Raw genomic sequence first — 23,813 nt, 5'->3', positions numbered from 1 at the left:
CCAAAGCCCGGGGTTTGTTTCCCCAGAATATTTAGGGATGTTGGTTGGCGGTCGGTACCTTAGTGGGAACGCAGCGTTGAGGATGTGTCGGCCGAAGGCCTGAGGGCCTGGCAGGCCAGGGCTCGGGGTTCGGTCCTCACTGCTGTCGTAGCATCCGCCGCGTCGAGGATGGTAGCCACGGTGGGCTGCCTCTCCTGTGTCGCTGTGGGCACGCCTGCGGGCGTCGATGGTGCTACGCACGTCGTGGTCGTGGCCGAGACGTTGATGTACCAGGATGGCAGAGGGCCGCCTGCCGCCTGGCGGTGTCTAGTGAACGGACACGTCCTTGGTGGGGCACACTGAGGGCATGCGCTGGCTGGCGTCGGGCTCGCGTCATCGGGACAACGAGCTTTCTGCCTGCTACGCCGCCGCACGCTCGAGCAACGTGCGAATTTCTCGGTGAGCGCGGCGATCCTCGGACGTTGCGGCCTCTGGAAGGTCGTGCAGCAAGGCCGTTGCTACAACGATGTTTTGGCTCGCCCGAGCGAAGTGAGGAAGGGTCTCGTCGTCGGTGAGGATCCTTTGGTGTACGGTGTGGGCCGTGGCATGGGCACGCCCACCGCTTTCGCGGCGTTCGATCTCGCGATTGATGTTCGTGTACTCCCAGACGAGCCCTTGTCCGGCCTCATCGATCTCCAGCTTGCGGGCTCTCAGCTGCTCCATCCTTAAGTGAGACGGGGTTGCCGCCTCCCCCCTAGACCTACCGTCAGGGTTGCTTGTCGGGGTAGCCTCTTCCCTAGAGATGCTTTCGACGTGCCCCTCGGGGGTTTGCGTCATGAAGCATTCTCAGGAAGGGTGATGGCTCCCCCTGCTGGAGTCAGAGCTGGAGAACAATCCTGGCTCCTTCATGAGGAGCCTGTGGAGAGTCTCCATGTCATGTTCAATTGTCCCCATGAACTCGCTGTCCGTGGGTGGCTGAACCATGCGTAATGCCAGAAGGTGGCCAGCGGTTGCCGCGGCGTTGCGGAGACCAAACGGAAACGCCATCGGGGCGCTCTGTACGGGGCCTTCCGGAGATAGGGTGATGCAGCGTGGGGCCTCCCTAGATAACTAGGGTCCAAGGGAGTCGCCTGGCTGGCCCTCAAGCCTCTGGTGGCTGAGGCTGACGGAAGGGAGAGACTGGACGGCCGTGTGGGCCAGCACCAGCTCTCCTCCTAGTGTAACGATGAAATCTAGGTTTCCAAAATGCACGTGTGCGCCCGAGACCCAGCTGATTGTGTGGGTGACCATCCGGGGCCTAATTTGGAACACGCAAAGGCCCCTACCTGGCGCGCCAACTGTCGGTGTTTCGTACAAGCACTGGCAAGTAAATTTATAGTGATGCGCGTTAGGCTTAGATGGTATGCTAAAGGACACAAGATTTATACTGGTTCGGGCCGAATGTCCCTACGTCCAGTCTGTTGCTGCTCATGTTATTAGCACTGAAAAACGATTCATAGTAGGGGGTACAAACGATCGAGAGAGGGACTGGTCCCAAGTCTCTGATGGAAGGGTCAAAAGGAGGCCAAGAGCTTGGTTGCAGCTTGACTGTGTGTGTTGTGTGTTGTGCCATCAAAAGTCGGTCCCTTTGTTGGAGGAAGCACATCCCCTTTTATAGATGAAGGGGACGGCTTTACAAGTGAGAGGTCTTGGGTGTGTATGCTACCTAGCCTTGTTGTTCACGTCTACCAAGCCTTGTTGTCTATTCCGGTGGGTGCGAAAGGATAATAAGCGTCTACAATACTGTCGATGCCACTGTAGAATGTCAGGATGGCTATAGAGTACTGTCCCGTGTAGGGTATGGACTCTGGTACAGTGGTTTTGACTTATGAGCCTCGCCCAGCCTTGCTCCGCACGCCTTCTGGTTCCTATGAGTCTCTGTCGGAGGGACGTGGGGTCGGGGTCTGGAGTAGCGCTGTGGGCGAGGTCTTCCGATTGGAGAGGGCGTCCGGAGGCTAAAGCGAGCTCTTCCGATCTGGTGGACCTGAGGGGCCAGGAAGCGGACGTCGCTCCCCTATGATCATAATGTGGTGACCGCACATCCGTCATTTGTGGAGGATGCGAGTCCTTTCCTGGACCGTAGTGGTTGTCGCATATCTTCGTCGGGTTCCGTGTCTCAGAGCTGAAGGCGGCGCCTACAACTCTACAGGGCGAAGAGCACGCACCAACAACACTTTTTAGGCTCTGCTACGCTCGGAAGGGTCTAAAGCACCCATCCCGTCGTTCCCTGATAGTACTTTTCCTACCGGGGCGCAGGGTATGGTCCTCGAAGCCGCGGTTGACCCGCACGTCTCGTCCTGCCCTATACCTATCATCATGAGGGAATGAGGAGAGGTTGCCAGGCAAGACGAAACCAGTCCTTGGACATCAAGTGAGGCGAGGTTCGTCCTCGAACGTCGGGCGAGGCGAAGACCAGTCCTTATCCCTCGGGCGAGACCGAGCCTGTCCCTCGGGGGTCGGGCGAGGCGGAGTCTATCCCTCAGCCCTCAAGCGAGGCGGAGCTGGCCCAAGGGCGTCGGGCGATGCGAAGTCTATCCCTCAGCCCTCGGACGAGGCGGAGCTGGCCCAAAGGCATTGGACAAGGCAGAGACTAGCCCTTAGCCCTCGGGCGAGGTGGGGCTTGGCCCAAAGGCGTCGGGCGAGGTGGAACCAAACTCCTATCATTCGGGCAAGGAACGTAGCGGCGTCCTTGTCTGTCCGGAAGTTTTTAACGTTCGATAGTTATTGGTTCCACATTCTAGGGTACCCCGGTGTTAGGTCCCCGACACTATGGGAGAGAGTCATCGAGCAGCGTCTGCAAGGAACGACGCAGATATCAACAAACCAATTGATTTCATGCCCTGAAGGTTAACCACAAAAGCAATATTCTTAATAAGACAAGTTATAGAGCGGTTTAGAGAGCAAAAGAAGGACCTCCACATGGTTTTCATCGACTTGGAGAAGGCTTATAACAAGATACCGAGAAATGTTATGTGGTGGGCTTTGGTCAAACATAAAGTCCCGTCAAAGTACGTGACACTCATCAAGGACATGTATAACAATATTGTGACTAGTGTTCGAACAAACGATGGTAACACAGATCACTTCCCAATTAAAATCGGACTTCATCAAGGGTCAGCCTTAAGCCCATATCCCTTTGCCTTGGTAATAGATGAGGTTATCAGAAACATACAATGGGATATCCCTTGGTATATGTTGTTCGCTGATGATGTAGTGTTAATGGACAAAAGCCAGGTGGGAGTAAATAGAAAACTAGAGTTATGACGGCAGACCCTTGAGTCTAAAGGTTTTAGATTGAGCAGAACTAAAACCGAATACATGAGATGCGACTTTGGCAGAGCTGCACAGGAGGAGAAAGATGTGAGTTTGGAAGGTCAAGTAGTGCCTAAGAAGGATATCTTTCGGTATCTGGGATCGATGCTACAGAGGGATGGAGATATTGATGCGAACGTTAGCCATAGAATCAAAGCAGAGTGGATCAAGTGGCGACAAGCTTCTAGCATTCTCTGTGATAAGAGGATACCATAAAAGCTAAAAGGCAAGATTTATAGAACGACGATTAGACCGACTATGTTGTATGTAGCAAGATGTTGGCCTACAAAGATTCGACTTCAACAACTGAGTGTTACAGAAATGCGTATGTTGCGATGGATTTATGATCACACAAGAATGGACCGAGTTCGGAACGATGATATACGTGATCGTCTAGAGGTAACACTAATTGAAGAAAAACTTGTCCAACATCGATTGAGATGGTTTGACCATATACAAAGAAGACCTCTAGAGACACCAGTGCATTATGAAGTCCTATGCTAAGCTAATAATATAAGGAGAGGTAGAGGAAAATCGAAATTTACATGAGAGAGGCAATAAAAAGATTTGAAAGCTTAAAATATACCTAGCGATTTATGTTTGAGTAAAAATGCTTGGAAAGCAGCTATTAAAGTGTCTGAACCGTGACTTGAAACTCTTGATAGATTTTAACTCTAGCCTATGCCAACTTGCTTAGGACTGAAAGACTATGTTGTTGTATTATTATTATTATATCTATTTGGATTTGGAATTAGGACCTATGGTCCGGTGCCTTTGAACCCTGCTCATGCCCTCATCGTATAACAATAATAAAAGACAAGAAGCGGCAGCTCATCCTGCCCAGGTTTTCAAGAGCAAAACTATGAGGATTCATCAATCCTGTCTGTACACAGCACGGACTTATTCCACGGGAACTACTACTGTTCGTTCCAGCATGACTGCAGTAAACTCTGTAACACCCACCACCCCAAAAATTTATTCCAAGGGAATTTACTATTGTTCTTGGTACAGAGGCGACACAGCCTCCCTCTAGTCTGATGTCTTGAATCTGTGTGAAACCTTCTCCAGGCCGTCCTTGCACTCTTCCATTACCCTCTTCGACTTATCTCCAAGGGTTGCACCAAACGCAGATACACTGCCCTGCACTTCTGCTGATACCTTGTTTGCCTTGGAAGCAGCAGAAGCCCCAAACTCGGTACACCACTGCCTTGCATCTGCAGCTTGCTGCTTTAGGCTTGCAATGAAGGACCAAACATGTTGCATCACTCTCTCCAGCGCACCACGAGACCGCAGTTTCATCTCAGCAGACATTGACTTTAGCTTCTCCAGCAAAGATTCTGCCCGGTTGATAGCCTCGTCAACTGGATGTTCTTTGCCAGCCTTAGCCCATGTAACTCCTGCTGAAGCGTCATCCTGGAGTCCTCCTTCAACAACAACTTTGATTCCTTGACGCTCCCATTGGTTCCGGGCCTCCTCAAGGGCCCGTGCATGCTCCCGGGCCTTTTTGGCTTCCTCCTCTGCCCAAGCCCTGGTTAAAGAGGGTGTGTCAATTTACATCGGATAGCTGGCATCTCATCACATAAAAAAAATGTGCTCTGACGGAGCCTATTAGCTAATATCATGCGGTATGAAATGCAGATAATGAAAAGTTAACAGTCCTGCAATTGAGGAGTTATCTTGCATACACAAGCTGGAATCCAAAAGATACTCCCTCCACTCCAAAATGTAAGTCATTTTAGTTTTATCTGAGTCAAATATCTCTAAAGTTGACCAATTTACACAAAAAAATTGTGCCCACATCTACAACATCAAATTAGTTTAATTAAATCAACCATGAAATATGTCTTGATAGGGCATTTATTCGGTACTGTAGATGTTACTTTTTCCATAAATTTGGTCAAAGTTAGAAATGTTTGACTTAGGACAAAACTAAATCGACCTACATTTGGAAGTGATTGGAACAGAGGTAGTAGTAAGCATGACCTTAGGGCCATATGTATTTTTTTAGTTCCAAAAGTGATCATATCTAGCAATCACTAGCAGAATTTTTTTAATATTCCTTGTGATTATGTGATACCCTGGATGTTCTAAGTTTTCAGCATGATCGCTACAGTTAAAAGTCCCCAGAACAAAGTTGAGTGTCTAAAAGTCCAAATTATAAGCAATCGAGAGTTGAACCATAAACTATATGGTATCCAGAATCATAAAAACTTCATCTTAACAGTTAACACTCAGCTAGATGAGAAACCAATAACAACCTTGTCTATACTAAGGGGCGTACCCAGTGCAGAGAGCTCCCGCTCTGTGCAGGGTCTGGGGAGCATGCAGAAATACTATACGACAAAAGAAGGGTTGGGGTTCAGGGTTCGAAATCAAATTTAGTGCAGAGAAATCTCAGATGTCAAGAATTCTTGCCTTGCCATAGATAGCGCCTTCCTCTCCACTTCAAGCTCATATTGAAGTTGCACAACAGCCAAGTTATCATTCTCAATTTCCTTTCGGAGTTTTTCAATCCTACTCTTCTCAAAGGAGACCTCTACCTTCTTGCTCAGTACATTCTGCAGCTGTTCCTCTACTTCACTCCTCAACTTCAACAGAACTTCCATTTCAGATTCAACAGCAGCTCTGCCCCTGAGCAGAATGTTCTTCTCGTCCTCTCTTTCTGCCCTCAACCTATCCAGCTCCATCCTAGCTTCTTCAGCTAGTTTTTCAAGGGTCTCTACCTTTCCTCTTTCCTCCTTAAGCTCCCTTTCAAACGTTGCATTAAGATCTATCTCAACCTGAGCAACCAATGCACCATGTGCATTTACAGCTGCTTCAGCTATTTTCTCTGCCTCAATACGAGCAACCTCCTCCAGAACCACTTCACCAGAATCACCAATTGAAATTGCTAGGGCAGCTTGTCCCTTCGTCACAGGTTTGTTCGGTTGGAAAAGTCTTGTCAAACCTTCAAGAGAAGAGCTTTAGCGATAACCCTGAATCCACACCAGGAAGACCAATTATATAAAGAGCTTACCGAAGGAAAGAGCTGTAATGCTCTGGTCTCCAGCACCCAAGTCAGCGACCAAAGCTGGCCAGGCAGCTGTGTTTATCTTATCAATGTCTATATAGCCAGATACTTTGAACAAACACTGCCGAGAGAGAGAGAGAGAGAGAGAGAGAGAGAGAGAGAGAGAGAGCACATTAACATAAGCATAGACAGCTGATGTCAAGATAGAAATCATAGAATTTAGATTATAAAAATATTTTCTATTTCTTACATTTCTGTCAACTTCAGGCAGTTCCCTCTTATCCAGGGCCATTTTCCAACTCACAAGGTCTTGACGTGACAAAGGACTGAAGGGAAGACAACTGATTAGGATTCAGGAATTTGATAGAGCGTACGAGGGAGGCACATACAATTGAAATATCATCACCTCTCAGGGGAAAACAAGATATGATTGTCATGAACATCTTCTGGGATATTCATATCAGATCTTGAAAGCTTGCTAGAAATCAATCCAGCTTCTGCTAGGCCTATGGGTATATTGAAATGAACATGAATGACATAACATTACACAATGATGATTCACTAATCCATACATAAACTTAGCTTCAAGACATGCCTCACCTTGTATGAAGGGGAAATCAGGATCTTCAGGTGTGATATCATCAAATGCAAGTTCAGTGACATTATCAATATACATTGCTGGATACACTTTCGAGAAAGTGTTCCTGTTTGGAAACCACAAGAATAAGCTGGTTAATTGAATAATCACTTAAGAGAGCAAAAACTGAAAATCTAACAGCACGAGGCAATAACCTTAAACATATCAAGAATGTGAAGGCATTTGCTCAAATAGGACAAAAGAGAAACGGAACCATACTGCATATTTGCAACAAGTACTTGGGAGGTCAACTGATGCAAAGGAATAATAGATATGCACCTTGAAAGGCAATTGCTCGCGACTACCAACCATCTAGCATACTCACGCCGGGTACACAAGTCACCAGCTCGAGCACTGGGTTCGATCACCTTAGAAGAGGACAAATTATTAGGCAAAGGAGTTCCATATAGTTTCAAAGATTGTCTATCTAACCAACTCCATTCTATAGTTTACATCATGCAAATGAGATGGCGCAAGATATGACATGACACTTATCCACAATGGGTGAGTTTCGATTGAGGGAAAAGTTGGATGGGATGAGCCAATTTTTTGTTTGGTTCAATGGATGAGGGGTGGATGGGATGAGAATAGTCAACTATTTATATCTCTTAACTTCAAATAATAATAACAGTTAATGGTAATACAAATCAATGGGCAATTAACACTAATATTTTCATGGTTACTATTAATTTATAACAGAATAGGTTAATTATCATTAACTTTACTCCAATAAACACTAAGTAACAGCAAAGTAGACTAATTTCCATAATTAACACTAATGTCGATAAGGTAACCCATTACTAATTAACAACAAAATAGACTAATTATAACTAATCAGTTATTCAAGATCAAGGTTAGCGAAGGTGGATGGTCTCTGGCCATATTTTGCTAATCATCTATCAAAATATTCCCTTGATATGGATTTCCTATCCACCCTGCTCCAGTGCTCCTAAACCAAACACCTCAAGACCGCCATCTCCCATCAAACAAACAAACACATCCAATCCCAAAGGAAGTTCAGGTTAAGGCCCAACCCTCCGCTCAGCAAACAATATTGGTTCAGGTCTAAATACAGGTTTTCATATATCCTTATTAGACCATCCAAAAGTTACAGACAAAACAAAGAACCATTCAGAGATCAAAACTAAAATAACAAGAATCATCACCAAACTGAGTGACAGTGACTCCCGAAAGATACCTTTAGAATTTGCAGTGCAGCTATAGCATTTTCCTGGGTTGGGTCAACAGAAGCTGGAACCACAATCTGCCCCACGGGCACCTGTGAAGCAGTGGATACTATAGAGGGAGCAGGAATTCCAGGAGAAGAAAAATATTGGTCAGGTGGTGTGGACTTGAATGGTTTGTTTTGGTTTTTTAATTCACTTTCTCTTTTATACAGATCCTCTACTATAGTTTCCTCCCCATCTCCTGGCTCACTGGTCCCCGTAGCCATAGATAACTCATTTGATCCAAGTGGATGCATCTCATCGGCACTTACATGTTCCATATAATCAGGCAATCCGGATGAAGAAAGTTCATCTTTGTCATGAGTTTGTGGGTTCTGCTCGATACCTTTGTCTTCTGGGTGAAATGCAGCAGCAACAGCACTGTCAGAGATGTCTTGGATGGGCACAACACCATCTGAATCTAGCACCATTGCATCTGAAGTTAAAGTTTCATCCAAATGCTCGTTTTCTAGCAAAGCCATTTTGAGATCTGATGTTTCTTCTACATTAGGAATTCCCTCCGAGGGGCCTGCAACATCAAGTGTGCTAGATGGTGCAAAAGAAACCTGATCATATTCAGATGAGATGGGCAGAGAAGGAGGTGATGCTGGATTTTGATTACCATCGGATGCAATGAGATTGTCAAACTGATGCGCTTCTTCACCGACAACATGATTACCATTAGTAACAGGCTCAGTGTTCTGCAACGGGTGCCCCACTTCATGTTCAGCTGGCACCCCAGGAACCTCCTCGTTTGACTGTAGAGGCATCAGGAATTCATCTGTACCTTTTGTTTCATCAAGGTTGTCATTGTTTTCCTCCCAATCCGTTGGTAAGGAAGCTTGGGCATCTTCTTCCCTGATAGCATCATCCTCTTTGTGGGAGTGATAATCAGAGTAAGATTCCGTGGCAGCAGTCTCTGTAGGCAAGTTTTGCATTTTTGCTGCATAGAGAAGCGACAGAAAGCAGCAAAGTGAGCAGGATAGAGAGCCTTTGGTTCTTGGAGATGGAATGAAAATGTAGGATGTTTTTGCTAGGTAGGGGTTAGTATCCAGCCTGCCTCAGGCTACCTGTTTCCTTCTTTGCTGCTGTTTTTTGTTCTGTCTCTTTTGTACAGTTGGTTCTTTTTGGTTTAATAAATTACTAACAGTGGGGGCTTCCCCTGCTGTTGTTCTTTCAAAAAAAAAGGTAGGGGTTAGTAGAAAGCAAAGAAAGGGAAGAGATAAATACCAGCTGCGTGGTTGCCACTGCTTCTGATGGAGACGGCAGCAAAGGTAAGGCCGGCGAGGAAGAAAAAGGCAGCAAGTCCAGGTCCTAGAAGCCCTGAGGAGGAGCTACCATATCCGAGTGTCAGCAATCCACAGGATCAGTAATAAACTTAATTGAAATTCGATTAATTCGGGTGCAAGTCCTGCCTAGATTGGATTGGCATCAATCAACTCAAAGGTTTAGCTAGCTAGATAGCTAGGGTCCGTGGATGGGTGCTGTGAGTGTTTGGAATTAATATAATATATAATGGGTGAGTAAGTATGGATAAGGAGGAGCAGAAGATGATGGATGGAGTGAGTCTCACCTCCTGCTGGCCCGAACCCTAGAGTAGATTTGTCGCCGCCGTCATCGGCGCTATCGGAGGACCAGCCAGCGAAGGAGTTGCGCGGGGACGAGCCGGGACCGGGAGACGCTCGGACGGGGCGCAGGCGCAGGCGCGGGGTCGAGAGGAGGAGGAGGACCCGAGCAGGGAGTGGAGCAGGGGCCGGGCGGCGAAGAAGGTGGAGCTGGAGACAGCATGCCATCTTGGCCGGGTAGGCAGCGACAGGGGCGGGCATCTTGCTCTTGTGGCCGGGTGCGGGGAGGAAGGCAAGCTGAGAAGAGAGGCACGTGGTGGTGGTGATGCTGCTGCTGCTGCTTCGGCTCCTTTTTCTCTGCTCGGCTGCCTGGCCGTCGCCGGAGCAGGAGGACGACGACGACGGCGTAAGAGATAGATAGGGTGTGAGCTGAGCACCCACCAACTTAATACTGCTCCTGCGGTCCAAGTCCTCCTCTCTCTCTCTCTTCTTTTGATCTGATTTGAGGATGTCCTAGTCCTAATCTAGTATGGATGGTGAGAAGTGGGATGGGATGGGATGGGATGGGCATAAACGAAACGGGTAGTGCCGGCGCCCGGTATGCCGCGAACACAAGCCTCCGCACGTCTACATATGACGGTGTTCCACGCTGCTCCCCCGTTTCTCTTCTACGCTCGTTTTTTCCGCACCGCTCGTGCCGAGCGCGCCCCCAGCTCGCCCCCACAGCCCGCTGCGTCTGCCTTCACACCTGACCGCAGCACCCTCATCCGCTCGCCCCCAACGCTTCCGTCCACTATCCCTCCGACGAGCCACGCGCCTCCGGCCGCCTAGCTCGCCTCCTGGCTAAACAACATAGAAAGCTAGAATAAAACATGTGCAACAACACGGAAACAACTACTGCAACTTTAGGCTGAAGCAGCTGAAACACCATGAACATATTATTGCAACAACACGGAACAACTACTGCAGCATTAGGCTAAAGTAGCTGAAACACCATGAACATATTATTGCAACAACACGGAACAAACTGCTACAACAATAGGTTGAAGGAGCTGAAACATTTGAAACATATTATTGCAACACTGGGTGTGAAGCATATGAAACAACGCTCGAATAAAAACACTTGCAACAACATGGAACAACTACTGCAACATGAGATTGAAGCAACTGAAACATTTCAAAAATATTATTGCAACATTTGTGCCAAGCATTTGAAACATCTAGATCAGAACGATTGCAACATCATCTAGAAACAATTGAAACATTTTGAAACAGTGCCTGCAACAAAACCTTTGAAACAAAATGCAACATGGGCAAAACATCCCCTAGATCTACTTGTGCAACATCCTTACGATTCAACTGCAACATACTTCTAAAGCGCCTGAAACAACTAAAAGATACAATTGCAACATATAGGGGGAGAGAGAGCTTGCACGGGGAGCCCCATGGCCACCAGATCTGAGGGCGTCAGGAGCTCCCTGTGGGGGAGGACGCCGGTGTCGGGGAGGGGCGGCGCCGGTGTGCGGAGGAGGGACCCGGGATGTGGGAGAAGGACGTCGGGGTCGGGGAAGGAGACGTCGGTGTGGACGAAGGAGTTGCCGTGGTGGGGGAAGACGCCGGTGTCGGGGAGGGGCGCCGCCAGGGTGGGGAGGAGGGAGCCGGGGTGGGGGAGGAGGACGCTGGGGTTAGGGAAGGAGACGTTGGTGTGGGGGAAGGAGCCACCGTGGTGGCGGAGGACGCCGGAGTGGGAGAGGACGCCGCCACCACCGGCCAAGAAGGGAGCGAGGTGTGTGGAGGACGGGCGGAAGGCGGGGAGGAGCGCGACCGCGGGCTCGCGACGCTGTGGAGCGCAATCAGGGGCGCACGAGGCTCTTGGATCCATGGGGGGAGGAGAGAAGCAGCGGCAGCAGCAGCAACAGCGAACGTGTGAACGGGCTGAACTGCAGTGTGAGCGGATAAGACCGTAAGAAACAAGTGGAGGAGGACACGCGGCGCCGTATCGAATTGTTAAACGACGCGCGTTCAGAACCATCGGACGTCAGAGTCGTAGCATTACCGAAACGAAAACGGCCCAGCCCATCTTTCGGGTCCTCCCCCGGTTTGGCCGCTCGCCCGCTGGCTGTGGCTGGCACTAGGGGGGAGGGGGTGGCAATCTATCGTTTTCTCCTTGGATCGATTTGCTTAATACTGTAATTGGATTGGATTGGAGTAGTCGGTAATAAAAAAAACTCCTCTTGGATCGAATCAAATCAATCCTATTGCATGCAATCCAGTTCGGTTCAACAGATCGAGGAGACCCCGACGACGACTGATGCGACGGATTCAGGCAGAAATTTGTTTTGATTAATCATCACAGAAGAAGAAGAAGAAGAAGAAGAAGAAGAGGCGAGAAGGCCGGCGCGGCGACGTGACGGTGATCCACCAGGACAGGACAGGACAGGACACCGATCGATGGCGCACGTCCTGCACAGCTTCTGGCGACGCCACCGGTGGACGGCCCTGCGCTCCCTGCTCCTTGTCGCTCTGCTCCACCGCCTCCATTTCTTGGCCTTCCTCGCGGCCTCCTCACCCGTCTGGCTGCTCACCGCCTTCCTTCTCGGCGCCGTCCTCGTCAACAGCGAACCCAACGTCCCCCTCGCCGCGGCATCAGAGGATGAGGACCGCCACCTCTACAAGAAGATCCGCCGCCACCAACCGGTCACGGGGGTCAGCGGCAGCTCCTCTGACGACGACAACGAATCCTCGGTCACAAGCATGGAGGACGTCGAAGACGTGGAGAACCACCTCGTCGTCGACAAAGCGGAGGAGGAAGAGGTGGTCAAGGCGGCCGTTGCCTGGACGGCGGACGACGAGCACAGCATCCAGAGCATCGGGTCGCTGGAGCTGGAGAGGGACGCCAGGCTGGAGAAGCTCATGTCCAGGCGCACCACACATCGGAACCTCATCGACCTCGACGTCCACATTCCCGCCGTGATGGTGCCTAGGACCAAGAACCCCTTCGACCTCCACCACCATTCTTCTTCTTACTATGATGATGGCCATGTCACAGCCGCAGCCGCCGCGATGGACGCTGCCCCCGGCTCCGCCCCGTCGTCCCTGCTCGGCCAGCACACCAACCCCTTCGATGATATCCATATCCAGCAGCAAAGGGAAAGGGATAGGGATCCCGACGAGGAGGACACAGAGGATGAGAAGAAAGCGGCAATGCTGAGACGGCACGAGAGCTTCACGGCCGGCGCAGCCCCTCTCGCCCGGCCATCGCGCTTCAAGCCCTACTTTGTCGCCGACGCCGCGGAGGGAGACGGTGGCGGCAGGGGCGCCGGCAGCGACAACTCCAACTCCAACTCCAACTCCTCAAGCCCGTCATCCTCAACGGCCAGCGATCACCAGACTCAACAAGAAGCCGCAGTCAAAGTAGAAGAGGCACCTGCGGCATCGACGTCGCCGTGCGCGTGGGACGGCAAAGGGAACGGGATGGTGATGGCGGTGGACGTGGAGCTCATCAGTGACTCCTCTGACGACGACATGTCGCTGCAGGGTGACGATGCCACCGGCGGCGGCAGCCTGAACAATGTTCGTGATCACTCGGATGACGACGAGGAGGACTCGTTCGAGGTGGAGAGCATCACGCAGCAAGTAGCTGCAGGTAGGTACCTGCTCTTCTGCATCTTGGAGAAGCCTCAGCTATTGCTTGCTGCAAATGCAAATTGATGTGATGTGATGTGCAGGCAAGCAGCAGCTGCAGCTGCCCCGTGTGACTGCTGTGGTTGAGCCCGTGTCGCCTCCATCAGAGCAGGAGCACCGGCACCAGCAGCAGCAGCACGAGGACGACGACAAAAAGGACGCGGGCATCGTCAGTGGCAGCAACGAGTCTACGCTGGCATCAGTGGCAGATAACGAGAAGAGGGAGAGGGAGCTAACCGAGATCAGGGAGCACCACATCTTGGGCGCTGTTCCGGTCATTGACTCATCCGGCACCTCCCCTGGTGCTCGAGTTGGAGGTGCAGGTGCCACGGTCGCAGCGGCCCCAACACCACCGGCAACTGCTGCTTCAGGGCCACCACCTGTAGGAGCACCACCACAGCCGGCAGCAGCACCAACACCACGGGCAACTGCTGCGGTGGCACCAACACCACCGGCAGCTGCAGGACCACCACCTGTAGCAACACCACCACAACCGGCAGCAGCTGCAGCAGCACCAACACCACGGGCAACTGCTGCGGTAGCATCAGCACCACCATCAGGGAAGCTGAGCAGCAAATCCAAGGTGGCCTCCAAGAAGATAGACCCCAAGAAGGCTGTCTTCGGCTTCTTCCGAAAATAGTGAATGCTTCTCTATTCCTTTGTTTTTTCTTTATTTACTGACAAGTCTCTCAAGCTTGTACTCTACACAAACAAAGAGCAGTTTCCATGTATACGTGGTATAGCTAACCCAATAAATAGATCAATTAAAGAGCAAATAATTCTCAAAAAAAGAAGCAGCTAGTGTAAATGCATTACTTATTACTTATACCAGTAAAAGGTAAGTAGTTGGATTGGCTGTAACTGCATCTACAATATTCAGATTCTTACCAGTAAGCAGTTGGATTACATCCAAAGAAAGCAATCCATTACTTATGTAGTAGACAACAGCGAGATGGGTGATGCTTTATTCTTCAACACACAAACCATCTTATTCTTAAACCACCAAGCAAGCAAATTTTGTCCAGCTGCAAGAACCTCGCACCCCTTCAGTTCCAAACGGCCTCTTTCATCAAGCAAGCAAGCCCCTTCCCTATGCTCACACATCCAACACCATGAACTCCACCTTGCCATCTATCTCCTTCCAATACCCCTGTTTCAAGATCCAACCAGCTCCTCAGCCAAGCCTCAGGCCTCCTCGGCAACAGAGCACAAGGAAACCAGGACTGTCTCTAAAGCTTATATGCACAGCAATAGGACCAGACGCCAATGGCAGACTCCACAATGCTGACCGCAGAGGTGCCACCTTACCATCTTCGCCCCTGTCAGATGTAGTTCAGGAGTTTTACTCCTCCCTTAATGAAAAGAACAGCAAACGACTCGATAAGTTGATGGCCCCTGATTGCATAGTCGAGGATACCGCTTATTATAAGCCACTGGATGCCAAGGTTAATTTCTCATCTGCTTCAGCATTTTACAGTCCAGTTACATCTACATGTTACATTGGAGCATCAGGCTTCCCAGGTAAAAAAAAAAAAAAAAAAAAATCTGCATGCAGTGTACCCGTATCTACTTCAAACGATTGATGGAATCCATGGGAGAGAAGGTCAAATTTGCCATCGACGACGTTTGTCAAGGTGCAGGGCGGACCGCTGCAGTAATGTGGCACCTTGGTAAGATCACTGCGAGTTTAAATTACGAAGTGATTGGAAAATCTGGTAGGACAATGATGCCGTCATATTGCTTGCTACAGAATGGAATGGATACATCATCCCCTTTACCAAGGGCTGCAGCTTCTACATATGCTCAGCAAATGGAGCGGTGCTTCTTATCAGGTAGCTGAGATCAACCCCTCTGTATTTCAGCCAAGCTCTTAGAACTGCGATATTGTTGGTTATGATTTGTACAGTTTGCAATAAGCAATGAAAAAGTAAATGTGCTTCCCTTTACCTGAGATAGCAATGATTCCACATACACTGCAGGAAAATTCACATCTTCGATGAGTCACCACTGAAGCCGGGAAAGTGGGCATTGGTAGGCACACTAATGAGTCTCCTGCTTTTGCTGCTCTATGAATCTGTATAAGTCCAATTGAACAAGCCATACCTTGCACTAATCATATCCATGAAAAATTCCAATGCCTACAGGAAATACTCAACATTGTTACCAACTTAATCAACATGTTCCCCAAACTAGCTGAAGGTATGTGCTTCATAAGATCAACAAAAGTTCCGTATATACTGTTACTAGCTAAATCTAGCTAAGCATGCTGGTATGCCTACAGGTTTCCTCAAGGATCCAGAAGCAGTAGTTCAACCATTCATAAAGCTCTACAAGTTTTTTGTGCAGCCTTTTATCCCCCCCTTTCTTGCATATTATACCCACTTCTGGACATATGTGGCTCGAGGATTGACTATGGTGCTACAGATCTTGTATAACCTATATAAACGGCTTATGTAAAGAGCTAAAGTGACTGAATTCAGAAAAATAAATTTGCAAAGATTCATGTATTAGTATATTAACTTGATTTCATGAGCTCAAAAGATTAATAAAATTCCTTTATTGGAAAAAAAACTATTAGTATATTACCAGTAACATCAGGAACAGGGGAGAAGCAACCAGCCCATGAGAACCAGATGTGCTATGGGGAGACTCCATGGCCCAGAAGTTTTCATATGATGTGATACTGGTTATCATATCCATGCTCCTAAGAAACAGAAATTGTCATCATTTCACTTTTGAAGGAAATGACTTTTAGCATAAGGATGTATATATTCACATGAAATGGAGTATAGAGCATTTACTTTGTTTAAGTCCTGATGTTTTATTAACAGCATTGAGAAAAATGTACCCTGAAAGGAAAGTGTTGCCTGAAAATTTCCCAATAATGGTTAACTGTCAGTTCTACTGTTGCATAATATATGCCAGTGTTGTCTAATGAATGTGACTATGTGTCCTTTAAAAGGAGATAATGTGCTACATTAAAGGTTGTGACGTTAAAGGGATATAATCAATTTCATAGAATGTACTGTGTGTGGTTTCTGTGCACTGAAATCTCCATAAATTCTTGACAGGGAAGTGTCTCCACAAGAAGAAATAAGCAGACCCAGAATTTAACCTTCTTTTCATCCCAAGCTTAATGTGGAGCTCCTTTTCTTATATTGAAGAAATTGCACAGAGAGAATACATGCGTTTCCTTGGGAATATTTAACAAGAACCCAAGCTCAGTTTTCAGCAATTGATTGGTAGCCCACAGCTTGGATACTTGCATCCCTGTTCATCCCACAAATATGTCTGTTCATCGTGATCTTGTATCCGAGGAGATGCCTGAAAGCATATTCCGTAACAGTGAATCTGATGGATCCCACTCTAGTGCCTTCTTGGCAATATATTCACCAACCACCTGTTCATTGTGGAGCTTGCAATATGCCAGCAGGGTCCTGTAAATTGACACATCTGGCTGGACGGGCATGGCCTCGATGGTGTGTGCCACCTCTGTAAAGCAGCCTGCTCGTCCTAGCATATCCAGGAACCATGTGTAGTGGCTCTTTTGTGGGGGAACATCAAACATATTCGTCATAGAGTTGAAATGTTTGATGCCAATGTCAACTAAGCCACCATGGCTGCAGGCGGAAAGCACAACTGTGAAAGTGACCCCATCAGGCTGAGCTCCAGCCAAAATCATGTCTTCAAAAACTGACAACGCTTCAGTGTAAGAGCCGTTGAATGCCATCCCGGAGATTATAGCATTCCACGACACGACACTGGGTTCCCTGATTGACTCGAAAGCACGCTTAGCATCTTCCAGACACTTGCATCTGCTGTACATGTTTATAAGGCTGTTGGAGAGAGATACCTGACCGCTCAATCCCAATTTCACTGCACAGCAGTGCAGCTGCTTCCCGGTCTCTATGGATGCCAAGGTCGCAGCAGCAGAAAGGAAGCAAGCTAGGCTGAAACCGTCGATAGTAACCTCCTCGTGGAACATGTGAAGTATCAAGTCGAGTGCCCTGTGGTGAAGCCCGATCTGACTCAGCCCTTTGGCCAGGCTCGTGTATGTGAATCTGTCCCTCACGAATGACATTGTGGTAGCCACCTCCCACGTGTCATCCAGTCTTGCAGACCTTGCATACACATCAACCAACGAGTTCCCGACAGACACGTCCAATGATTCAGAGCTGGTCTTGAGCACATAGGCATGGATCTTTGCAGCGTGCAGACATGCATGTGCAGAGGTGCAGCCTTTCAGAAGAGTAGACAGGGTGAAGGAGTTGGGCTGCACCCCGGTAGCCCGCATACGAGCAAATGCCGCAAACGCCTCTTGTTCCCTGCCATGGCGCATGAGTCCAGCGATGAAGGAAGTCCAGGTCACCACATTGGGCATGTGAACCGCATGGAAAGCATGCAGCAAGTCGAGGGGACGTGCGGAGGACTTGCTGTACAAGTAGAGGAGCGCATTGCAAGCAGAGGTGTCGTGCTCCAGACGAGACTTGAAGAGGCGGGCATGGAGCTGCTGTCCGATGTGCAGCGAGTGGTCCGCGGAGCAGGCAGCGATGAGCGCTGCGTAGGTGAAGGCATTGGGAGGCACCACAGAGCGTTCCATGTCACGGAACGCCAGCAGAGCAGGCTGAAGCTGGCCACGGCGCGTGTAGGCCGTGATAATTGCCGTCCAGAGAACGACATCGGTTTCGGGAGTGGCGTGGAGCACGGCGCGTGCGGAGACCATGGCGCCGCAAGCGGCGTACATGTGGACGAGCGCGGTCTTGAGGACCAGGCCGAGGTGGGGGCCCCAGCAGCCCCAGCGGAGGAGCTGCGCGTGGAGCTGGGTGCCGTGGCAGTACAAGCGCATGGAGGCGCAGGGGGCAAGCAGCTTGGAGAAGGTGTGCTGGGTGGGCGCGCCAAGGGGGAGCATGCACGGGTAGAGCGCGAGCGCCCCGTGGCAGTCCCCGGCGCGGAGGAGGGCGGAGATCATGGCGGTGTAGGAGACGGCGTCTGGGCGCGGCATTTCGGCGAACACCCTGGTGGCGCTGTTCCAGTCCTCGCAGTCGGCGTAGAAGACGAGGAGAGAGCAAGCGAGGACGGGGTTGGAGGCGGCCAGACCACGACGGCACACCTGGGCGTGTATCTGGTAGGCGAGGCGGCGGTCGCGGCACCGGAGCAGGGCGGCATAGGCGAAGTGGTCGGAGGTAGCGACGGCGGGGTGGGCTCGGAGGACGCGGCGGAAGACGGTAAGCGCGGTGGCGTAGCGACCGGAGCGCGCGTGGCCAGCTACGGCGGCGGCCCAGGAGGAGGCGAGGCGTTGCTGGCGGAAGACGGCGAAGAGCGGCGATGGCTGCCATGGCATGTCGCTGGGCGGCGGCGGCGGCGGTTCAAGCCGGAACTTAGGCCCTATCTACCGCTAAACTTTAGCCACCCCTATTTTATTTTAATAATTAAAAGTAACTAAAGATCATTAAAACAGTTAAATAAACATCAAAATATTCCTAATGAATACAGGGTGAAAGGCCACCAAACTATTCTTAATAAATGCACAAATCAGAACGAGGAGCCAGCAATAATGAAGAACCGCCCTTATCCACGGGGCACTTTAGCCCACTTTAATACCTCTCAAGGTAATAATATAACTAAACTATTTTAGTCTATTTTTAGTTAGTTTATTTAGCAATGTAGTAGCTAAACTTTAGCGGGAAAACCAAACAAGAGTTTTTCTTTAACCCTCCGTTGACCTATAATTTATCACTTCTTCTATATTTTAGGTTTTAAGATAATTTTAGATAACATTGTTATACCTCTAACTAGTACAACTAAATTATTATTATTTTTATTTATTATTTGTCTTTATATCGTAACATATTAAGCTTTATCTTTATCTTTCTATAGAAAATAATTGTTAATTATTAATTGTTTTTGTGCCAACACAAATCAGGTTTTATCGGGTTTGTAATTTTATGTAACGAGTTTTTTATTCTTGGTTCCGAAAATTACAAATTACGTTTACAGAAATTGTAATAAACGAAATCTATAATTTTAGTACAAAATATATACAATAATCGTTGTCTGAAAATCCAGACATCTAAATTTTAGCAAATCCTATAATTTATTTAGTACTGTACGGACCAGAGTTTTATTTTTAAGACTAATAAAACCTGTTATACAATCAGGAGGAAGAAATGCAGAACAGACAGGGAAAAAAAGGAAGGACTTGTTGTGAGTTGTGACAGTGACACGGGAAAAAAGGGATGATACCGGAAATCGTCATTCAGAGGAGAGGATAGCGTGCCGCGTGCGTGGAAGCCATGGCGTCCGCCGTCCACCACAACTGCCACCGCCTCCTTGCGCTCCTCCTCCGGCCTCTCCCCACTCCGTCTCGCCACCCCCGCCTCTCCTTCTCGCCGCGCCCAGCCGGCCTCCGTTCCTTCTTCCCGGCTCCCGGTTGCCGCCTCGGCACGCATGCCGTTGCGCTTGCAGAGCCAGAGTGTGCCCCCAGAGGAGGAGGACGCCCGGTTCGTCGTGGTGACCTTCTACAAATTCGTATCCCTCGAGGACCCCCACGCCGAGGTCGTCAGACACCTCAACTTCCTCCAGGTTCTTCTTCCTTCCTGGTCGCCTCCGTCTCGTACTACCGTGTCTCTTCTCCTTCTCCACCCAATTTACCACATGCTTTGGCCTAAATTTCTTCTTCTTTTTATGTACTCTATCCTATATATCAGGGACGCGACATACATGGTCGCATTTACTTGAATGAGCAGGGAATCAATGCTCAGGTAACACAACAAGCTTCTGCTCCATCCCCAGAATAGCACTTACAGTCGCATTATTGCCAATGACTGTGGTTAACCTATGTTGGTTCAAAGCAAATGCTCTCGCATCGTGTCTATTTTTCTTTCGAATTGAAAACAACTCTAGTCAAAAGCAATTGTTGGCTTGTCATCACAATATTAAATTAATGTAGTGTAGCATTAAGTGGTTCGATTAATGCACGTGAATGTGCTAGGCCCTATCTTTATTCTTTTACATGATCCAAAAATGCTGCTGCACCTGTGATGTTATTTTTATATTCTACTAAATTTTGCTATTGCCGCAGTACAGTGGACCTCACAAAGATGCAGTGGCATATGCAGACTGGGTTAAGAAACACCATCGGTTTTCTGATACGATTGTTCAAACCTCACCAGCTGTAACTGGGCATGCCTTCCCTCGGCTGAAACTACGGTACAAACCATCACTTGTTCAGGTAAGCTATCCCTGTTTTTTGTTGCACATGAAATACAAGGTTCAGTAGCGTCAGATTGGCTCTACTGGCACTGCTGAGCAACAAAAATTCCTAGCCTAAAGGGTCCAGAGATAATAAAGCTTGAGAAGATGTATGCGCTTTCAATAGGAGAAACTTTAAGCCCTCTGTTTCAAGGTTCAATCCCCAAGCTTAGTGTATATAATATCACTAATATGGCAAACACGACCAGTGTGGATGCTTTTGGCGGTCAGTGTTGTAGCGAACCCTTTTCTCTACTTAATAATACAACGATACGCAACTGGTAGCATTGCGTGTTCCTCTTCAAGTCTCCGTTTAGATCTGGTGTTGTATCGTTTTTTCTTGTGCTACTTTATATTAGTATGAATTGGCAGTTCTCATGCCATGTCATGAGAGAGAGAGAGAGAAGTATTCGATGAAGTTGTGTCTGGGGGGGGGGGGGGGGTATTGGCATTTATTTTGGAAGTATCACTATTCATATTTTTTTATTTGTTTTTTAATCCAACTTTCAGTGAAGTCTTAAGACATTTTATTTTCGTATGAAATTTCCAGTTAGGAGGTAGTTTGCATCTTCCGTTGCTGGACCCTAACATGCGTGCGACGCCATTGACTCCATCAGAGTGGAAGGAAAGACTTGAAGCTAGGACATGCCTTGATGTGTCCTCAAGTGAAACATCTGGAAGGAGGCTTTTGCTGCTTGATGTGAGGAATGGTAAAGTACTTTTATATAGGCACATTGTGTTCTGGCTGAATCGGAGCACTTTGGGTGTGATTGGTTGCTTCGGTGATGGGGAGCCGGGATGGAGAGCCGGTCCAGGATGATGAGATGCATGTTTAAATCGTGCACCCAGTCATGTTTGGTTGTCTTTGTTGTTGGTCCAGTACAAGATGAGATCTTGTTTGGTTGGATGCATGGATGGAAGTTTTGAGTGTATGACACATGTGCCTCTGTATCATGGGTGCATCGCGTCGTCCTGCATCGCGAGGGAAGTGGGAATCGAGAAGACGGATCCATGCGGGACGGAGGGGTGAAGATGAATGAGATGGAGCAGGGAAAAGATGCGAGGCAGGCATCCAAACACGCCCAAGTGCACGGAGCGGTGCTGGGATGGGGCTCAGGATAGCCTCCTGCATGCAACAATCACCCCCTTTGTTCCCTCCCTCTTTGAATGACAAATCAAATCAGTGTCTTCTAGGCTTCCAGCTGTGCCTGTGCTTATTACAGTGTAAAAAGGCTAGGACAAGTGCTAAGCAAAGCCCATCATCATTCTTGTATTCTATATGGTTGCTTATTACAGTGTGATGATGTATTTAATTTGTTCCCTTCCTTTCTCTTGGATCAGACTATGAATGGGATATTGGGCATTTTGAAGGTGCCCAGCGGCCTAATGTGGACTGCTTCAGAAGCACTTCCTTTGGGCTCTCGGGAGAGGTAATACATAACATTGTTGTCATGGTGGGCGATTCTTGTTTAATATTTGCAACTGTTAACTAAACATAATATGTAATTGGTTATTTATAGATGGAGGACCCTTCGGATCCTCTAAATGGCATAGACAAAGAGAGGACAGACATACTAATGTACTGCACCGGGGGGATAAGGTGTGACGTATATTCAACAATTCTTAGGTAATTATATATATATATATACACTACCTCTCGGCTATATTATATAAGGATGAACAAGGACATTAATTGCAGCAAGCCATAATGCATTGTTATTGTAGGAAGAAGGGGTTTCGGAATCTGTATACACTGGAGGGAGGAGTGTCGAACTATCTCAAGGCGGAGGGGCCAGCGGGGTGGGTGGGGAATCTCTTCGTCTTCGATGGCCGGCTCTCGCTGCCACCAGCGACATTCAGGCAGTCTTTGCCGTCGGAGGAAGAAGAGAAAGAAGAGAATGGGAGGTGGGTGGGATGCTGCTACGCGTGCAGATCTGAGGTGGTGGAGCTGCGGCACCGCAACTGCGCCAACATCGACTGCAACCGCCTATATCTGTGCGTTCTTCGTCAGTCGTCTCCGTCACCATCTCCATCGATCAGTGATCCCCAGCTGAGCTGACTGACCAACGCCCAACGATTTACAATGCCGCAGGTGCTGCGGTTGGTGTGCGGAGGAGCTGCGCGGCTGCTGCTCCCCCGACTGCAAGGTCGCCCCTCGGCTGCGGCCGCTCCTGCCAGGCCACCAGAGATACTTGAAATGGCATGTCTACCGCGACGGACGATGACAGCAACGGCTGAGCGCAGCGACGACGATGACAGCAGTGGCCTGTGACTGTGAGCTTGTACTCGACGACGATACTTCACGACTGAAAGTCGAACATGCTAGTCGTATCGTGTGCCTACTACCTACCATACTTGCACAGATGAGTGGACGATCTGAGAGTTGAGACTGAGACTGACAGAATCCATCCGGCTATGTTGCCTTTATATATATATAAAAAGAACACCATGGTTTTATAAAATATTTTGGTTTTAGAGTGACATGAAGCTTTGGATGCAACAAACTTCATGGTTTTTTCTTTCTAAACCATGGTATTGCACAGTAAATCTATTGTTAGTGCTATTGCACAATAAATCTATTGTTGGTGCTATATAAGGGTGAAAATGATACGGATATTTTTCAACCGTATTCGAGACCGAATCCGTTTAGAGGGGTTTTGATCCATCCGTATTCGAGTCCGAATATTCAACATCCGATACCATATCTGTATCTGAATACTCAAATTGCATATTTATGATGTCGATATTCAATTGTATCATATCCGGCATGGTTGACACTATCCATATTCGAATCCAAATCCGGACAGAAATATGAAAACAAATGTAATATCAGTGATATCCGTCCGTATCCGATCCGTTTTCATCCCTAGTGCTATAGCACAGTAGACAGTAGTATATATAAATCTATATATATGGTGCCACTGCAGCGACGAGGACGTCACCGGCTCAGATATGACCTATGTTAACCACTTCAAAGTCTCTCCACCGAAAGATTGGGACACCCTTACCCATATCATGTAGTTTCTTAGAACTATTTTTTTAATAATATACTACAACGTCCAAACAGGACCTCCCTCTATGAATCTACCTATGATGAGTGCAAAACATTT

The 23,813-nt window shown here is 48.4% G+C and overlaps 5 protein-coding genes across 14 annotated transcripts; 3 read left to right on the top strand and 2 right to left on the bottom strand.

The window, feature by feature from the left end:
- Window positions 1–4,145: 4,145 nt before the first annotated feature.
- Window positions 4,146–10,212, bottom strand: LOC136533138 (uncharacterized). 2 transcript variants are annotated; one of them, XM_066525699.1, is made up of 10 exons: window positions 9,777–10,212; window positions 9,434–9,526; window positions 8,176–9,146; window positions 7,257–7,345; window positions 6,941–7,044; window positions 6,747–6,846; window positions 6,591–6,666; window positions 6,347–6,461; window positions 5,746–6,277; window positions 4,146–4,858 (listed from the first exon to the last, which is right to left on the bottom strand). In XM_066525699.1, exons 1-10 carry the CDS (start codon window positions 10,027–10,029, stop codon window positions 4,360–4,362), a joined length of 2,832 nt encoding a protein of 943 aa, XP_066381796.1. In that variant the 5' UTR covers window positions 10,030–10,212; the 3' UTR covers window positions 4,146–4,359. The 2 variants fall into 2 exon arrangements, with proteins under 2 accessions (XP_066381796.1, XP_066381797.1); XM_066525700.1 differs by having other exon boundaries at window positions 9,434–9,537; window positions 9,777–9,915.
- A 160-nt stretch (window positions 10,213–10,372) lies between these two features.
- LOC136533140 (myosin tail region-interacting protein MTI1-like) lies at window positions 10,373–14,092 on the top strand. The gene is made up of 2 exons (XM_066525711.1): window positions 10,373–13,414; window positions 13,497–14,092. Exons 1-2 carry the CDS (start codon window positions 12,220–12,222, stop codon window positions 14,090–14,092), a joined length of 1,791 nt encoding a protein of 596 aa, XP_066381808.1. The 5' UTR covers window positions 10,373–12,219.
- A 466-nt stretch (window positions 14,093–14,558) lies between these two features.
- On the top strand, window positions 14,559–16,018 carry LOC136533141 (uncharacterized). The gene is made up of 6 exons (XM_066525713.1): window positions 14,559–14,897; window positions 15,008–15,122; window positions 15,203–15,284; window positions 15,432–15,483; window positions 15,597–15,651; window positions 15,734–16,018. The coding sequence occupies exons 1-6, from the start codon at window positions 14,565–14,567 to the stop codon at window positions 15,907–15,909; spliced, it is 813 nt and encodes a 270-aa protein (XP_066381810.1). The 5' UTR covers window positions 14,559–14,564; the 3' UTR covers window positions 15,910–16,018.
- Window positions 14,764–18,953, bottom strand: LOC136533139 (pentatricopeptide repeat-containing protein At5g52850, chloroplastic-like). 9 transcript variants are annotated; one of them, XM_066525710.1, is made up of 6 exons: window positions 16,568–18,953; window positions 16,254–16,319; window positions 16,039–16,156; window positions 15,400–15,590; window positions 15,231–15,328; window positions 14,764–15,101 (listed from the first exon to the last, which is right to left on the bottom strand). In XM_066525710.1, the coding sequence occupies exon 1, from the start codon at window positions 18,791–18,793 to the stop codon at window positions 16,748–16,750; it is 2,046 nt and encodes a 681-aa protein (XP_066381807.1). In that variant the 5' UTR covers window positions 18,794–18,953; the 3' UTR covers window positions 14,764–15,101; window positions 15,231–15,328; window positions 15,400–15,590; window positions 16,039–16,156; window positions 16,254–16,319; window positions 16,568–16,747. The 9 variants fall into 9 exon arrangements, with proteins under 9 accessions (XP_066381807.1, XP_066381802.1, XP_066381805.1 ...); XM_066525705.1 differs by having other exon boundaries at window positions 14,764–14,940; window positions 15,013–15,303; XM_066525708.1 differs by having other exon boundaries at window positions 14,764–15,131; window positions 15,231–15,303.
- A 673-nt stretch (window positions 18,954–19,626) lies between these two features.
- On the top strand, window positions 19,627–23,226 carry LOC136533142 (rhodanese-like domain-containing protein 8, chloroplastic). Its single transcript, XM_066525714.1, is given in 9 exon segments — window positions 19,627–19,924; window positions 19,926–20,034; window positions 20,160–20,213; window positions 20,534–20,683; window positions 21,254–21,413; window positions 22,045–22,133; window positions 22,224–22,330; window positions 22,429–22,698; window positions 22,796–23,226. Coding segments are annotated over 9 exon segments (1,251 nt in total). The 5' UTR covers window positions 19,627–19,745; the 3' UTR covers window positions 22,929–23,226.
- The last annotated feature ends 587 nt before the right edge of the window (window positions 23,227–23,813 follow it).

The sequence above is a fragment of the Miscanthus floridulus genome, unplaced genomic scaffold (assembly GCF_019320115.1).
Source record: "Miscanthus floridulus cultivar M001 unplaced genomic scaffold, ASM1932011v1 fs_790_1, whole genome shotgun sequence".
Taxonomy (NCBI): domain Eukaryota; kingdom Viridiplantae; phylum Streptophyta; class Magnoliopsida; order Poales; family Poaceae; genus Miscanthus; species Miscanthus floridulus.
This window is presented reverse-complemented; position numbering and strand designations above follow the sequence as displayed.

Coding starts and splice junctions, on each gene's coding strand:
- LOC136533140 (XM_066525711.1), top strand. CDS start 12,220: ATGGCGCACGTCCTGCACAGCTTCTGGCGACGCCACCGGTGGACGGCC. Junction 13,415..13,496: donor CACGCAGCAAGTAGCTGCAG/GTAGGTACCTGC, acceptor TGTGATGTGCAG/GCAAGCAGCAGCTGCAGCTG.
- LOC136533141 (XM_066525713.1), top strand. CDS start 14,565: ATGAACTCCACCTTGCCATCTATCTCCTTCCAATACCCCTGTTTCAAG. Junction 14,898..15,007: donor ATAAGCCACTGGATGCCAAG/GTTAATTTCTCA, acceptor ATCTGCATGCAG/TGTACCCGTATCTACTTCAA. Junction 15,123..15,202: donor TGCAGTAATGTGGCACCTTG/GTAAGATCACTG, acceptor TGCTTGCTACAG/AATGGAATGGATACATCATC.
- LOC136533139 (XM_066525704.1), bottom strand. CDS start 18,793: ATGCCATGGCAGCCATCGCCGCTCTTCGCCGTCTTCCGCCAGCAACGC.
- LOC136533138 (XM_066525699.1), bottom strand. CDS start 10,029: ATGCCCGCCCCTGTCGCTGCCTACCCGGCCAAGATGGCATGCTGTCTC. Junction 7,346..8,175: donor CTGCACTGCAAATTCTAAAG/GTATCTTTCGGG, acceptor TCCTCTTCTAAG/GTGATCGAACCCAGTGCTCG. Junction 7,045..7,256: donor GCGAGCAATTGCCTTTCAAG/GTGCATATCTAT, acceptor GTTTCCAAACAG/GAACACTTTCTCGAAAGTGT.